Raw genomic sequence first — 17,327 nt, forward strand, 5'->3', positions numbered from 1 at the left:
GGGGTGGGGCGATTCCCAGAATTGTGAACCAACACCTGCTTTTCTCTCAGGATTAGCAATCTTTTTGATAGTTTTTGCAATCTAAATGCCAGTTTAGAGATTTAAATGTATTGACCTACGCCAACTTAGCCGCGAAATTTGCATCAGGGTCACTGTTTTCCTCCAGGACGTGGAGAAGCTTCTGGTCTTGGCCTGAACAGACATTAGGCTGAACAGCACATGCTAGTGAATTAGATCTTCTGCCCAAGGTGTGAATTAAGAGCAGGACTGGCTGCCGGTGAGACAACCGCCATCTACCCACCCCCCAGCCCTTGCCCAAAATAACAGAAGTGAGAGGCTGAACGAAGTAGCTGTGTTGCCTGCCTTGTGATTTATTTCTTAGTATTCACTTGTATTTTGCATGATTTATATTTCTATACATATAGCATATTTTCCCATGTCTATAAAGCTTTAGGAAGTGCCCTGGTGAATATGTGAATAAACTCTGCTTAGTCGGTTAGGTCCCCAGATGCCCTGGGACGCCTTGGGGGTGAGTAAATGGTGAGGAATTCAACCAGAACTGTTTGTGTGGCCATGCCCTTCCACTGAGACTGTTTGCACACCTTTTTCTTTAGCTAGGAAAATCATCTCATTTTCCCTTATATACTGTTGGTTTTCCGTAAGGCAAATTTATAGAAGTGAAATATTCCTGGTTATTTTAACATAAGGATGTGGATGGTACAGATCAACTTAGATCACTGCTCAGTTGTCTTTGGCCAGAACAACTGCTTAATTTATTCTTCTTCCTCCAAGCAGAGTGCCAACCAGAGTGTCTCAAATCATTGGAGATTAAAGAATTCATGCTGGTTTTTAGACCTTTGGATATTTCACATATAAGACTTTCATCATTCATCAAAGGAAAAACACGATAAATTCAGGTTTAGCCTTCTGGCCTCCAAACTCAGAAATAGTTCAGGGTGTCCATGTCTGTCTCTTTTTCCGTGAGTCTTAAATGTAGAGGGAGAGAAACTTAAGAGTTGAGTTTGTCAGATGAGGATTCAGTGATCGCAACCACAGCATGAAGTTTTCTGTTATTATTCCCATTTTGTGAGTGGGCAAATGGAGGCACACAAAGATCTAGAAATTTGTCTAACTTCAGAAAGCTAGAGAATGGTGCAGCCAGTGGTCAAATTCTTATCTGTCTCCTTGCCTGGTGGCAGGAAGAAGCATAGGCACCTGGTTATATTCTCCCAGTGTTTTAACTGTGATTTTCTCACCATTGGTGCATCATGATAGCAAGATACTGAGTCATGACCAACACTGCCATGGAATAAAGTAAGAGAGGCATGAGTTGTTTCTTGAAACTTTTGTTTCATTTATGTAATATAAACACACATATTCATGCACACCTTTTTGTGATAGAGACTGTCTCTATTTCTTCCTGTGATCCTACTCAGAAATGAAACTAATTAAACTGCCGAACTACTCTCTTTTGGGGATTCTTTGTTATTCTATAAAGACCGCAGTTTATGGGTTTGAGAAACATTGTTTTGAGGCAAAGCAATTGCATTATGAGTTTTTTTCTCCAAGTGCAGAGATTAATAGAACTATTAACTCATGTAATTCCGCACTGTAATATTCTGAAATTCCCCAGTGTGAATCTGCAAAAGACAGCTCTACCTCACTATTACAGTATTTATAATTTACTTTAAAATACTTCCGCATAGACAATGTGGTGAGTTTATATATGTGGACATGTGCATATGTACGGTGAGGGGAGGTTTGTTAACTTAAGAAATTAACGCTGGTGGTACGCTAACTGTGAATGCTCGTCTCAGAGATGGTGGATCCGCCCTTGAAAGAATCTAAGCCAGTGACTTCCAACCCTAGCTGTACATTAGCCTCTGAGACTTTTATAAAGAATTAATAGGTATAATATTTTATTTTTAAAATTATCATACAATAAGATTGACCTTTTCCTTTGTTGTTGTTGTATAGTTCTATGAGTGTTAATACATGTACAGATTTGTATACAACTCTCACAATCAGAACATAGAAGAGTTTCTTCACCCAAAAAACTCCCTTGTGTGTATTACGACCCCTTCAGGGTCCAGTGCCAATCTTGATTTGTTGAGAGGTTTTTAAAAAATACCAATGCCTAGGCTCTGCCCTCAGAGTTTCTGATTAAATTAGAGTGGGGTTGGTATTGGGGTCTTTATTTCAAAGTTTCTTCGGTGGCTCTAATGTGCTTCCAGGGCTGAGAAGCTGGTGCCCTTATCAGCCCACACTCCCGAGGCTGCTATCACAAGATCTTCCACTCACTTCAGCTCAAATCTGCAGTATGTGTTTAGTTGGGATCATGGATATTAAAGACTTTTTTTTTCATTGTAGAAATGAATGGTGCTCAAAATATGTGAGTGACCTGGAAGAAGTCTTGCCCAGGCACCTCCCCCCACCCCCCGCAGAGAGGACTGGGCACCTGGTGAGCCCATCACCCATTGCAGAAGACCATGGGCCTCGTCAAGGAAGATTGTCAGGTGCAGGATCTGACCAGACGTTTAGCTGAATTCTGTCCCTAGAGTATTATAGGATGTGCATGAGCAAATCCTTTATGCCTCATGGCTGTCTGGAGTGCCTAAAAGGATAGGTATCTGTGACTTCACTGAGACTTCAGAGAAGTTTGATGTCTGTCTCTGCTTACCTGTAAATGTTTGCTTTGCAAATTTGGTCTGAGACTTGATTTCTTTGTAATTTACCATCCGATAGAGAGACGTTGGGGGAAAACATTACGCTTTCCAACTTCTAACTTTTAAAGCAGTAGTTCTCAGTCTTAGCTGTACATTAGAAATGCCTGGGGAAATTTTAAATCCTGATACCCAGACTACAGCCTACTACAATTATTTCAGAGTCTCTGGGAGTGGGATCCAGGTATCACTATTGATACTTTTGAAATTCCTCAGATATGTAGCTAAGGCTGAGAACCACTGTATTAGAGGCCACTGATATCTGGCAAAAATAATCTAATAATTTTGAACAAATAAATTGGCTTAAATTTATTCAACTCATTAAGTTGAACTCTGTCTTCCCTCACCTGCACATCTGGGCCTGGCTTCCAGCTGAGCAACTGGCTGGATGCTTATTTATACCATGTAGCTGCACATTGCCTTCACCACTGGCCTCTCTGCTTGGAGCCATAAATACCCTTAGAAGATGTATTAGTTGTCTACTATTGTGTAACCATTTACTCCAAAATCTAAAATGATAAACATTTATTATTTTGTAGTTTGTGTGAGCCAGGCATCTAGGAATGACTTATCTGGGTAGTTCTGGCTCAGGGTTTCTAGTGAGGTTACAATCAAGTTGTAATCTGAAGGCTTGACAGGGACTGGAGGGTCCACTCTAAACTCACTCATGTGGCTGTTGCCAAGAGGCCTCAATTTCTTGCCACATGGGCGTAGGTCTCAACATAAGGCTGTCTGAATACCCTTATGACATGGTAGCTGGCTTCTAAGAGACGGCACAGAGGAAGCTGCATTGTCTTTTTTGACCAAATTTCTGAGTCACACACCATCAACCCCCTTTAATTTTATTTGCTAGAAGCCAGTAACTAAGTCTAGCCCACGATCAAGGGAAGGGAAACTAGACTCCACCTTTTGAAGGAAAACTGTCAGATCTTGTGGACAAATCTTAAAACCACCACAGAAGATAATTGGATAGGGCTAAGAGAATATAAAATGTGCTTACATTGCCTTTATGAAAAAAAAAGTCGAATTCCACTAGGATGCATCAACTTAACAGTAATCAGACACCTACGGAATGCAAAAAACTCTCGGAGTTGAGATCACAAATTTCATGATTGTTAATGTATTAATGGGCAGCCACGGCAATTGCTTCCCGTACGTAAGTCTTAAGAAGGAGAAAGAACACACCAGACCAAAAGAAGTCATCTCATCTTGCTCAAACCCCGGTTTTACAGTGAATCAGTTCTTTAAGAGACATGTACTTTATGGGGAATGCTATGCATGTTGTTAACAGATAAACAGAAATGACGTTTAATTTCAGGCTCCATTAGTGAGAACAAGGGAATAGTGAGAATGGTGAGAACAAGGTCAGCCAAGATGGTAAAGGACAAAAGTACTTCATTTCCAATCACTTAAAATAGTGTACAAATGCAGCAGCTAGGATAACGTTGAGTGCTTGCCAACTTAAAATAGAAGGGATTATAGGAAAGAACTAGGAAGCCTCGATACCAGAAAATCTCAAAATGCTGTTTTCTATTGAAATAATTGTTTTTACAGCAAGCATTTGGATCATCTAGACTAGATATCTACAGTCTATAGGCTGAATCTGGCCTGCTGTTTATGTAAATGAAGTTTTATTGGAACACAGCCATGCTCATTCCTTTACACATTTACCCTGGCTGTTTTCACAGCACAGCAGCAAAGCTGAGTAGTTGCAAAAGAGGTTCTATGGCCCACAACACCAAAATATTTACTATTTGGCCCTTTACAGAAAAAGTTTGCCCATTTTATAGACTCAAGATGGGGATATATGAGCATTATTAACTTCATTACAGTAATCCCAAAGCTTTTATGATAGATTCTCTGGGCTTAGAGACAGATCTAAGAGAAAAAAATGATGATCAAGAGACTGGCAAAAAGCCTGCCATTATTTATTAAAACTTGCTACATTTAGCGCAATATGACTAAAAGTTAATGAGAGTATTTCCTCTCATCCCATAAGTAAAAATGTAATCTGGAAGTAAGTCAGTACTCTTTAGTATGTAATTGATAGAAAAGAACCTTAAACTGGTTTCATGAAAAAGAGGGAGAGACATTTATTGGCAAATAAAATTAAAGGGAGTCAGAACCTGGGAATTTGAACACCATTCTTCTCTTTCTTTATGATTCTGTCTCCCTTTCCCACCATTCCTGCGCTCCCCCCTACACCCCAATCCTGTTCCTCTTTCTCTGTTAGCTTCAGTTTTTCTGCTGCAACTGAGTTTTCTCCATGTCATAAGGAGTGTGACTCCTGGAAGCTCCAAATATATGATTCCTCTCATCACTAGAGCAGCCAAGAGATCATTTCTCTTATCTAACCTCAGTATAGAAATCCCAGAAGATGAGGTACAATGATTGGTTTGGGACCCACTCCAGTGGTTACAGGGTTAAGCCTTTCTACAGATGAAGAACAGAAGAGGAAATGGTGTGAAGACAAAACGACAAGCAATGGATGGACACAGCCTACTCCATAGTACCAACTGGCCCTGCTGTAATAGTGACAAGACCCAAGGAAATTCTAAGAGGATATTCCATCTGTTCATTGGCTTAGGCATGGCTCTTGTAAATCGTAATTACTTAATATATTCTGATTTGAAAACCTCTCTAGGTTTCACAACTCCATTCACTTGTTTCTCAAGAAATTCTTTATCCTTCATGCTATACTTGATGCTTCATAGAAGATAGACATACAGTGTTACGTTTTCCCTTGACCATATCTTTCTCAGGGCAAATAATTCCAATTTCTTGGAATAGGGTTCTTCCTCAAGACCCTATGGCTGAGAGTTCATTCGTTTTTGTTTGTTGTTTATTTTGTTTGTATTTTTTTTACTTCTGTAACATTTGTTTTTGCCAAATTTAAAACACATCTTCTTAATATATAAAACTCAGAATGTGACAGTGGGTAATGATCCATACAACCCTGGCTATATTTAGAATTAACATTGGAATCAGATTCGCCCGGGAAGAAATCCTAGCTCTGTGACTTACGTGTTGTATGATCTTTAAATAATACTCTCATTTCATAGATGAGGATTATAAGATTTCATTTAGTTAATATTTATTGAAGTGCTTGGGATATCAACAATGAACAAGAGAAGTAAGTTCTCCACCCTCACAGAACGTGTATGTCAAGGAGAGTATAGACACATTGATAGACTATTTCCATGTACTGTGGGAGGTACTGCGATATGAAACGCAGGATGCTATAAGGGGACATAGAAAAGATATTCAGCCTAGACAGGGATGGGGGTGAGAAGTACACACTTCCCAGAATTGGTATTAAGGTGAGACCTAAAGCAATGAGCCAGGGAAAGGAGAGGAGAGTGAATAGTGATTGAACAGTGTTTGGGGGTAGCAAATTTATCATAATAGAGGAGAGCATGGTGATTTAAAGGAACTGAACGTTAGTCAAGTATTAGTCAGGAATCTTCAGGTGGTGAGTGGCAGAAATGCATTTCCAACTGGCTCAACTGAAAAAGCAGAATTTACTGGCTCATTAATCAACCTGTGGGTCTACTTGGCTGGCATCAGGGATAGCAAGACATGAAGACTAAAAAAATGACACAGTTCTCTTCATCTCTGCCCCTGCCTTTTGCTTGTCTTTGCAGGTGAGGTTTATTCTCTACTTCTGTAGATTATTTTCTCCACACAACTAAGAAAATAGATACCAAGTGATGTGAATTTACAAACGGTAGCTTTGCTATCGAAAAGGAAGGAGAGGTGCTATTTTCCATTTGCTCCAGGCTGCAAAGATGTCAGTAATTGTGCAGGGTCTGAGGTTTACCTTACAAGCTAACAAGTTAGCCTGTCATAGTTACATGGATGCTGGCAGAAGACTCTAGACTGCTGGCTCAAAGACATGTAATTCTCATGGCACAGCGGGGCAACGTGTGAGCTTACTGTTCACATCAGTTCCCCCTTGGTCCCCTAGCATCATGGGGACGATGTGGAGCATCCCAGGTAGATGTTGCACCCACAGTGGGCTTGTGTCACCCCTAAGGATCTCTGATCTTAAGAAACTTTCGATCTTAGAGAGGGACTGCTAGCAAACCTGCTCAGATTTCACCCTGCAGGGAGACATTATCTTTATTATTCTAGCCAGGGAACAAAAATGTCCTCTGACCCACAGGGAGTTAGTATCTCTAATGTCTGGCTGTTTGATAGGCAAATATCCTTGAAAAGATAGTCCAGGATAAAAGCTGTCACAGTATGTGTAGAAACACCACGGAGAATTGCCCTCCAACCAAAATCCCAGGGAAGGAATTGAATTGGTGTGTCTTGGGTCACCTGCCCATCTTGGATCAAGCACTTTGTCCCAGGATATGGGGTAATATTATTGGCTCTGGTCAAAATCAACTTCCCACCCAAAGACAGGAGTCAAGGCCGGTTACTAAGACAATGGTGCTTGACAAAGATGAGTCATATTTATTATGATTCAGAATTAGAGTACAAATTATAAGGCTGAAGAAGTAAGATGGGTTATGAAGAACTATGTAGTCATATTAAGGAGTTTGGAACTTTTCCTATGTGCAATAGGGATTTATTAAATAATTTTATAATGGGGGGTAGTGTTAGTGTTATCTTTAGAAATATCACACTAGCACAGATTTTAGGGATAGGAGAGGGTAAATGAGACAAGTTAGGGGACTATTACAATAGTCCAGGTAACAGATAACAAGGACCTGAGCCAGGACAGTAGGGATGAAAAAAATGGGCAAATGTAAAGATATTTTGGTAGCATCAATAGGGAGAGAAGACAGAATCAAGGACAAACTTTGCTTCTGTTTTGGGAAACTTAAGTGAATTGAGATTCAGAACCTAGAAAGAGAAGTAAGTTTTAGGAAGGAAAGAAGGCAAATTCAACTTTGAAAATTATAAATTTAAGGTAGGACGGGTCATAGAAAGCTTAGGTTGAGGAGATGGATTGGGAGATGTGTCCAAGACATGACAGAGAAGTAGGCTAGATAGAGAAAAGGCTCCAGGACAAAAGCTGAAAAACAGATATTTTAGGGGCAGGCAGAAGAAGAGATACCTGAAAAAAAAAAAAAAAAAAGTTGGGAAAGAGTAGCCAGGATGGTTAGAAGAAAACTAAGAATAGATAGTAGAAGGGAAGCCAAAAGAAGATAATTCAAGAGTAGAAATTGACCTTTTTTTTTTTTTTAAATGCTGTGCAACATGCCACACGACAATGTACCACAAGGTAATGAGAATTAAAAACAAAACAACTCAAAGCTTCAAGAAATCAAAATTCTTTGGTTGTAAGATAAGGAAGGAATTCCATCAAACTTAAAGGAGCACTGAGGGGATAAAGTGGGTCCTTTTTTCACATTTCTCACACTATGAAGGCATTCAGTAAGTGTCCATCATTTTCCTTTATAACAGTGAGTCACTGTGACCTCCACGTGGCTCAGATTATACTCTTACTCCTAGATCTTACTCAGTCACTCATAAATATCCAGTCATTACATCCGTACTAATGCAGCATTTTTGTACTCCACTGTACTTGGCCTTAAAAAAAGTACTTTTTTTCCCCTTCTGATTATGTCACTGGTACCAAATCCTTTGACATATGGGTTGCACCAAAAGTCACAGATTAATTGGCAAGGTAAATACAAGTGACATTTTATTGCTGCTCATCTCATTAAAGTGGATCAGTTCTGGGTGATTCTCTTCCACACATTAGGTTAAACAGCCCTATAACTTGGCGCCATACAGAGTAGAATGGTTTGCGATTGTTCCGTTTGCTTTCCCAGGGAGGATTCAGTAGTTTTTTTGTTTTTTGTGTGTTTGCACATGACACTCTCTTACATTTCTCATTTTTCTTCCTCCAGAACTAGCTCAAATAAAATAAAAATTCTTAGCTCTTCCTTTAGAAAAGTGGTGGTGGGGGGGCGGAACTCGTGCCAATCCAAGTCGAGAAAGATTGGGAAAGGCATTTTATAATTCATTAATATACATTGGTTCCCCTTAAAATTTTTTCCTTTTATGAAAAAGAACTGAATAATGTTACAGGATCAGAAACTAATAAAAAATCACATACTTTCAAAGATTTATCACTTGCTTTTTATAGCTTTATTGACTATTACCAAGTTTCAAATAATTAAATACTGCAATTGGGACATTAAAAATACAAACTAATTTACCAAAATAATTGTATTCTGAATATTATGTACAATATTATACATTTTACATTACATAAAGGGTTTTTATACATAAAGGTAAGATTTGATTCATGATTACCGAAAACCCAAAATACATTTGAACAAAACATTCCTATGCATACATACATAATCACTCAACTGGGCTAATCAAAACCATACATGAGTGTGGTTATTAAAAAATAAAATTACATTCATACGATAATGGTAGAAATTGAAATCTGTTTTTATTGATTTGAAAGTACTATTATAAAACCACACACAGAAGAATGATATAACCTAATTCTGTTTAGTTAAAAATCTTTATACTGGAGACTGCAATATGTCTCTATCCCATGGGAAATTTTTGATTTTTAATATTTTTATTTTAAGGGACTTGTATAATTCATAATCATTAAAAGTCTATCATCCATGGGCATAAAGTAGACCCATTCCCAGCACAGAGAAAAGTCATGAGGGTCAACCATACCACCATGTGTATTTTACCATATCGTTTTTGAAAAATACCCTATTCCGTTGTACAATTTGATATGTCTTCATATTCATGCTTGTCATCAGTGATTACATACAGAGGCACAGAGCTCACAGGGGAAATATATATTACTGTGGAGAATTAGATACTAAAACAAAGGTATCACTGGGTGACTACAGAAAAAAAAGGGGTGCTCACGTGGAAAATGCCACCCATACACACTAAATTAGTTATTAAACAAGGCGTCAGTCCTTCAAAAAGGTTAATACGCTGATGTGTCATACCTTGTTTGAATCCTGAAATATCTAAGTCTAGAATACTGTCAAGTGAGTTTTAGTTCTATCTCACATTTAAATTTAATTCCTCTCAAGAGGAAGAGCTGTGATTTTAAGCCAAACATTTTTTCTAACTGATCTGAAAAGCCTGAAAAAAATGTCTTTATAGCAAAAACGTCTTTCTAACTGTATGTCACTCTGTCCATGAATCTTATGCTAGAGATACACAGACTGGTGAAAATTCTATCAGAACTATGCATAAGAACCTCGGAAAGGCAGCAATTAGTAAACTGGCCATTCTCCTTAATGTCTGTACAGCATTTTTCAGTATTCTCTATCCTGCATTTCATCAAAGGCAAACAACAGAATGCTTGGAACATAGAAGACAGAGAAGGAACAAGTTGAAACATATACAAAAGCAATGTCTTCTTCAACATCACATAATCTATGAAAAATGAGATTCAGAGCCTAAGGTCTGCTTTATTGTTTTTCTTCTCGTTCATGTTTTGCTTGAATATAAAAAGAAGCTCTAACCTAGGTTAACAAAATATATTCATATAAATGTATGAGCATTTCTAATACAAAAGTTAAAAAAGAAGTCTAAATTCTTAATTTTTATAGTTAAATATCCTAGAGTTCAGTAGGCAGATTTATTTTTGAGCAGCTTGAAAAGAATCCGTCGGCTGACCTCTGTCTGTGAAATCGGACACGGCTACATTTCAGCTCTTTGCCGAGATTTCTCAGCAGCAGCGGCTCCATCCTCCTCCTCCTCCTCTTCTTCCTCGTAGTGCTCCTCTCGGCCTTTGGGGTGGTTGTCATCTCGAACTTCTTGCTCTTCTCCATCATTGTTTTTCTCATCGGCCTTGAAGTTAAAAAGAAAAAAAAGGAAAACTAAGAGAGAGGGCACAGAGTTAGTGGTATAAATAATTCCCTCTAAAAAAACACCCCAAAAAACCAGTATGAAGTTACTCATTTTTGGAGAAAGAAAACAAGTGAAGAAAAATATTCCAACAGGCGAGAGTGCTACAGTCATTTCTAATCTTCAGGTTGTCACAGATTTTCCTAGTTCTAGGTTGGCCTGTTAAACTCTATGGCACCTTAGATGTACCCACTGGTATCCTTCCAACTATACATACGTATCTCCCATACTTGCGCGCACAGGCACACAAGTGCAATAGAAATAGGTAGATCCTACGCGTACATTTTCATCATTTTCACCATAGGTCTCTTCAGCATTATGCTCCAATTCCCTTTTTTTCTCCTCAGTCAAATCTTCCTGAACCTAAAACAAACCAGAGACATCAGGTGACACCTTGATCATTTCAACACTTGCAACAACATGTTTTGATTTCCCAAAAGTTCATTCAAAGCAGCAGAGACAAAATCAAACTAAAAATAAATCTGAAAAGAAAGTCAGAGATTTGACTGGTCTATTAGCCATGAAGAAATGTATAATACACCTACTACAAAAAAAATCAATGTGATTCAGAATCTAGGACCTTTGTGTTTCTGATTTGTTTAACACTCCAAGTATAACACCTGAAGAAATTCACCTTATAAAATTAAATGGGAGAACTGTTGGAAGTCTGAAGGCTCTGACAGAATGTAAGTTCTTGTGAAGACAGGAACCATCTGTCTTACTCAACTAACTGCCTTCCATGCCTACATGCGTACTTGGCACACTGCAATTGCTTAATAAATACTGTTGAATGAAATGAGTCAATGAATGAATCAATGCAAAATATAGCTGCTCTGTAAAGGCACAGAAACCAGGCACCACTACCTATATATAATGTAGTAGAAAACCGAGGAAAACCTGTGTAAATACGTTTCTGTAATTAAGAATAAACTTCTCTGGCTAAAATATCTAGAACACAGAATACAATCATTTCAATTTCTTCATAAAATAGTTATTAAGCTACCTCAAATCCCTACATCTCTTTAGTGTTCTAACACATTTCTGTTTTAAGTAGTTTTCTTCGTGTATGCTACTACTATTATGTGTCATTGATTCCGATTGTTTTTTTTCAAAATGCAAATCAAAGAAAGCATCCAAATATTTTTGCGAAATAATCTCTATTTAATGATCACATTCCACACAAATAGAGGGTAAAATATTTTCTAACTTAACGATTCTGAAAACTATACACATGCCAAAAGGTTTAAGTCATTTGAATACATTTCAAAAAATCGCTGACTGCCAATTAAGCATAATGCAGTGTCCAGTTACCAGAAAGAACCCTGATCTCTCTGAGGAGAGCGGCATAAAAGTAAGTCTTCTTGAATAACACACAAAATTACCTAATTTTGGGGGGCGGGGTGTATGTGTGATAAATATCCCAGAAATGGGCAGGGGGAGGAAAGTATGCAGGTGTTATAATTAAGGAATGACTAATTAAGGGCTGCCTCAAGGTGTCCAGCCCAGGTTCAGCAGGATGAACTGCAACCCACCAGACTCACTTTGGAGGGACCCTGGCCTGTTAGGAGCTTACAAAGATGACCCTTCAAAGATGCCCTAACAGAGCCCAGCCTTCACGAACCTCTTCTAACCAGTCAATTGTTGGCTGGACTTTCAGCCCCTACACCACACTGGCACCAAATAAATACATTGTGGGGACAGGTATAGAGTATACTTTGTATTCATGTGTCCTGGTAGAGCGAGCTATAAAGAAGACACCTCTGTTTTACCTGCAGTTTCTATCAGTGGCCAATGACATCCCTTCTGCCCTTAGTCATGGAATCTCATCACAGCATTTCCCAGGACATTGTAACAAAAACAGTGAAGCACTTATTTCAGACTATATTAAGGTCTCACTAATTGAAAACTGCTGAAGTGTCCCCAGTCAATTTCCGTGAACAGACGTGTCTTCTACAGCCTTAATAATGAAAATATACTAGTGAACACTAAACATGCTTTAGTTGGGGTTGGGAGGGAACTGCCTTGAAACTGTGGTATGGTGAAAAGGACCAGTGTTGGCAAACTTTTGCTGCAAAGGGCCAGAGAGTAAATATCCAGACTTTCTTGGCCATAAGGTCTCTAGCAAATACCCAACTCTAGTGCAGCAGCAGCCTTAGACAACATGTACACCAAAAGGCATGGCTTGTGTCCCAATAAGACTTCACTTGTAAAATAGGCCCAGACCTGTAGTCTGCCAGCCCCCTAACGCAGACCGTGGGGTCAGACAGACCTGTGTTAAAACCTTCGCTCCTCACCTCTCCAGGTTGTATGAACTATAAGGTCACTTGTTTTTACTGTGAAGATTTTCAGGCACACACAAATAAAGACAATAATTCAATAAACTCCGTACAGCCATCACCAAGGCTCAAAGGTTACCTCAGTGTTGCCACACTTGCATCACCTATCACTTTTCTTTATTTTCTGATGAATTTATTCTTAAAATTCTAGATAGCATGTAATTTCACCCCTACTCATCTCGGAATGTATTTCTAAACACACTGGACTTTTCTTATATAACCATAATGCCATTATCACGTCTGATAAATAATTCCATGGTATCATCTAGTGTCTAGTCCTTACTTACATTTTCCTGATCGTCTTAAATATGTCTATTTATAGTTGGTTTGTTCTAATCATGATCCAACAAAGGCCACATCTAACACCATTTCCGCTCCCCTCTTTTTCCCTTAATGCTATCTTGAATTGTTGTCCAGTAAAATGACCCACATTCTGGATTTATTTGCTTCTTTAAGGTATCACTTAACTCATATTTTTAGCCTCCACATTTCTTATAAAAGGAAGTTAGCTTAAAGGCTTGAATGAATTCAGATTCAATTTGCAAAATAAGGACTTTTCAGAGGTGATGCTGTAGATTTCATATTTTCATCACATCAGGAGGCATATAATGCTTGTCCCACTTTTAGTGAAGCTAAGGTTGGCCAGTGAGCTCAGATAGCTACAGCCTGATCCCTCCATGGTAAAATCCCCTGACCTCCATCTATCTGGTGATATCCATTGATGACTGCTCTTAAATCAACTGTTTTAATTAGGAGTCACAAAACGGGTGTCTTTCTAATTCCAACATTCCTTCTGTATTGACTAACTTCTATAAAGAAAAACTTGCCCATATCAGCTCTTTAGTTACTGTGCTTAGTATATTTAATCATGGTAGCTTTTAAAAGCAGACCTGGGTGGGGTCTAATCATGGTTCTAACAATAACAAGTTGTGTGAACTCTGAAAACTTATGTAACCTCTCTGAAGCTCAAATGTCTTATCTATCAAAGAAAGGGTTAGATAAAAAGCAGTGATTTTTAATTTTCTCTCTGTGTGTGGGGGGGTGGGGGATGGGTAGGGGGAGTCATGGACCCTTTTAACACTTTGGTTAGGAAATCTTTAGTAAATGGGCATAGGTATACATAATTTTGCATGGAAGTTTCAGGAGGTTCAGACTTCCCAAAGTCTAGCTACAGACCTGACCTGTCGTAGGCGTGCTTCTCTAAACAGTGTGCTTCTGAAACATCAGTATCAGCTGGGGGGCTTGTGAAAAACTCCAACTCCTACACCCCACACAGACAGGATCAAAATCTCCAAGGGTAAGGTCTAATCCAGGAATCTGTACTTTTTACACACTTTCCAAGGTGATTCTTAGCCACAGCAAAGCCTGAGAGCCATTCGCTTGAGTGACAATGAATGTCTCTGGCTAGAGAGATAAACACCTGTTTATGAGTTCTGTCTTCTCTTCTCTTGGGATCTATTGTAGGAAATTTAGGTTGTTGACCAGTTATCAATATAATCTGAGGTGGGAACCACTGATTTAAATTACTTTTCAATTTAGGGATTGCACAAAAGAAAATTTTGTAGTTTTTCAAATTTATAAATGTACCTTTTCTATTCTAGTAATATATGCTTCATGTTTGGGGCAAAAGTACTTCAAATCCATCTTAAAGGCACTGCTAAAATGGGACCAAGTGATATGGAGTTTCTCATTTTAAAATATGCTTACACTAATAACCAGAAGCCAAATGCGACTCTTTTACAATGTAGACACGCCAATTATGTCTTCCACACTTGACCCTCTTTACTATCGAGCTAAAGCCGACGCAAACATTTTGTTAAATATATTCCTACACCGCTCCTCATTACTCATTACTGAAATCTAATGTTTTAGGCATTTTAGCAATGGTCCCTATGTGATGTGGCAAAGTTTAATAAATAGCGAAAACTAAACAAGATAAAACAGATCTTCTGAACCTGAAATGGGCTTTGGCTAGCTACCCAGTCCCCGTATGTATTCGCACCTTTCTCTGATGCATCAAAGGTGTTACGGGATGAGCCAGGAACCAGAAGGCTGCACCTTAAGTAGTCAAGAATCCTGGAATCCAAAGAAGTGTATGGGATGTGACAATGGAAGGGCCTTCCAACAATGTCCACTATGGTGGTGAACACCCCTGCTTACCAGCGAATATTTAATAGGAGAGTTTCTGCTATCTGGACAGCTTCTTGATGTGGTGATTCACAGGCTGACATACCACTAAAGGGAGCTAGGAAACCCTGTACCTGCTCTTGCGTGAGCGTTCAGATCAATCTGTTTTCAGTTAGATGGGAGAAACTGAGCACTCGGGTTTTGCAAAGTGGTCATTTAGTCTCTATATATTTTTAAACATTTAAATAATTTTGGGAGAGGGGGAAGATGGCGGGGAAAGGGGGAAGATGGTGGGAGAGTAAGACGTGGAAATCACCTTCCTCCCCACAGATACATCAGAAATACATCTACACGTGGAACAACTCCTACAGAACACCTACTGAACGCTGGCAGAAGACCTCAGACCTCCCAAAAGGCAAGAAACTCCCCACGTACCTGGCCGTGTGGATGAAAGGCTCTTGGTGCTGCAGCCAGGAGTCAGTGCTCCGCCTCTGAGGTGGGAGAGCCAACTTCAGGACACTGGTCCACAAGAGACCTCCCAGCTCCATGGAATATCAAACGGCGAAATCTCCCAGAGATCTCCATCTCAACACCAACACCCAGCTTCACTCAACGACCAGCAAGATACAGTGCTGGACACCCTATGCCAAACAACTAGCAAGACAGGAACACAACACCACCCATTAGCAGAGAGGCTGCCCAAAATCATAATAAGTCCACAGACACCCCAAAACACACCGCCAGACGTGGACCTGCCCACCAGAAAGACAAGATCCAGCCTCATCCACCAGAACACAGGCACCAGTACCCTCCACCAGGAAGCCTACACAACCCACTGAACCAACTTTAGCCACTGTGGACAGACACCAAAAACAACGGGAACTACGAACCTGCAGCCTGCAAAAAGGAGACCCCAAACACAGTAAGATAAGCAAAATGAGAAGACAGAAAAACACACAGCAGATGAAGGAGCAAGATAAAAACCCACAAGACCTAACAAATGAAGAGGAAATAGGCAGTCTACCTGAAAAAGAATTCAGAATAACGATAGTAAAGATGATCCAAAATCTTGGAAATAGAATAGAGAAAATGCAAGAAACATTTAACAAGGACCTAGAAGAACTAAAGAGGAAACAAACAATGATGAACAACACAATAAACGCAATTTAAAATATGCTAGAAGGGATCAATAGCAGAATAACTGAGGCAGAAGAACGGATAAGTGACCTGGAAGATAAAATAGTGGAAATAACTACCGCAGAGCAGAAAAAAGAATGAAAAGAACTGAGGACAGTCTCAGAGACCTCTGGGACAACATTAAACGCACCAACATTCGAATTATAGGGGTTCCAGAAGAAGAAGAGAAAAAGAAGGGGACTGAGAAAATATTTGAAGAGATTATAGTTGAAAACTTCCCTAATATGGGAAAGGAAATAGTTAATCAAGTCCAGGAAGCACAGAGAGTCCCATACAGGATAAATCCAAAGAGAAACACGCCATGACACATATTAATCAAACTGTCAAAAATTAAATACAAAGAAAACATATTAAAAGCAGCAAGGGAAAAACAACAAATAACACACAAGGGAATCCCCATAAGGTTAACAGCTGGTTTTTCAGCAGAAACTCTGCAATCCAGAAGGGACTGACAGGACATATTTAAAGTGATGAAGGAGAAAAACCTGCAACCAAGATTACTCTACCCAGCAAGGATCTCATTCAGATTTGATGGAGAAATTAAAACCTTTACAGACAAGCAAAAGCTGAGAGAGTTCAGCACCACCAAACCAGCTTTACAACAAATGCTAAAGGATCTTCTCTAGGCAAGAAACACAAGAGAAGGAAAAGACCTACAATAACAAACTGAAAACAATTAAGAAAATGGGAATAGGAACATACATATCGATAATTACCTTAAATGTAAATGGATTAAATGCTCCCACCAAAAGACACAGATTGGCTGAATGGATACAAAAACAAGACCCATATATATGCTGTCTACAAGAGACCCACTTCAGACCTAGAGACACATACAGACTGAAAGTGAGGGGATGGAAAAAGATATTCCATGCAAATGGAAACCAAAAGAAAGCTGGAGTAGCAATTCTCGTATCAGACAAAATAGACTTTAAAATAAAGACTATTACAAGAGACAAAGAAGGACACTACATAATGATCAAGGGATCGATCCAAGAAGAAGATATCATAATTGTAAATATTTATGCACCCAACACCCAACATAGGAGCACCTCAATACATAAGGCAAATCCTAACAGCCATA

At 39.1% G+C, this 17,327-nt stretch overlaps 1 protein-coding gene across 5 annotated transcripts in view; it reads right to left on the bottom strand.

Moving 5' to 3' along the window:
• Nucleotides 1-8,833: 8,833 nt before the first annotated feature.
• GOLIM4 (golgi integral membrane protein 4) overlaps nucleotides 8,834-17,327 on the bottom strand; it is an 80,430-nt gene continuing 71,936 nt past the window's right edge. For all 5 annotated transcript variants that reach the window (XM_079921689.1, XM_079921691.1, XM_079921690.1 and 2 more), the window contains 2 exons: nucleotides 10,866-10,946; nucleotides 8,834-10,526 (listed from right to left, as the gene is read on the bottom strand). In XM_079921689.1, coding sequence (XP_079777815.1) covers nucleotides 10,377-10,526; nucleotides 10,866-10,946 — 231 coding nt within the window. In that variant the 3' untranslated portion in view covers nucleotides 8,834-10,376. The remainder of the gene's footprint in view (nucleotides 10,527-10,865; nucleotides 10,947-17,327) is intronic.

The sequence above is a fragment of the Stenella coeruleoalba genome (assembly GCF_951394435.1).
Source record: "Stenella coeruleoalba genome assembly, chromosome: 5".
Lineage (NCBI taxonomy): Eukaryota > Metazoa > Chordata > Mammalia > Artiodactyla > Delphinidae > Stenella > Stenella coeruleoalba.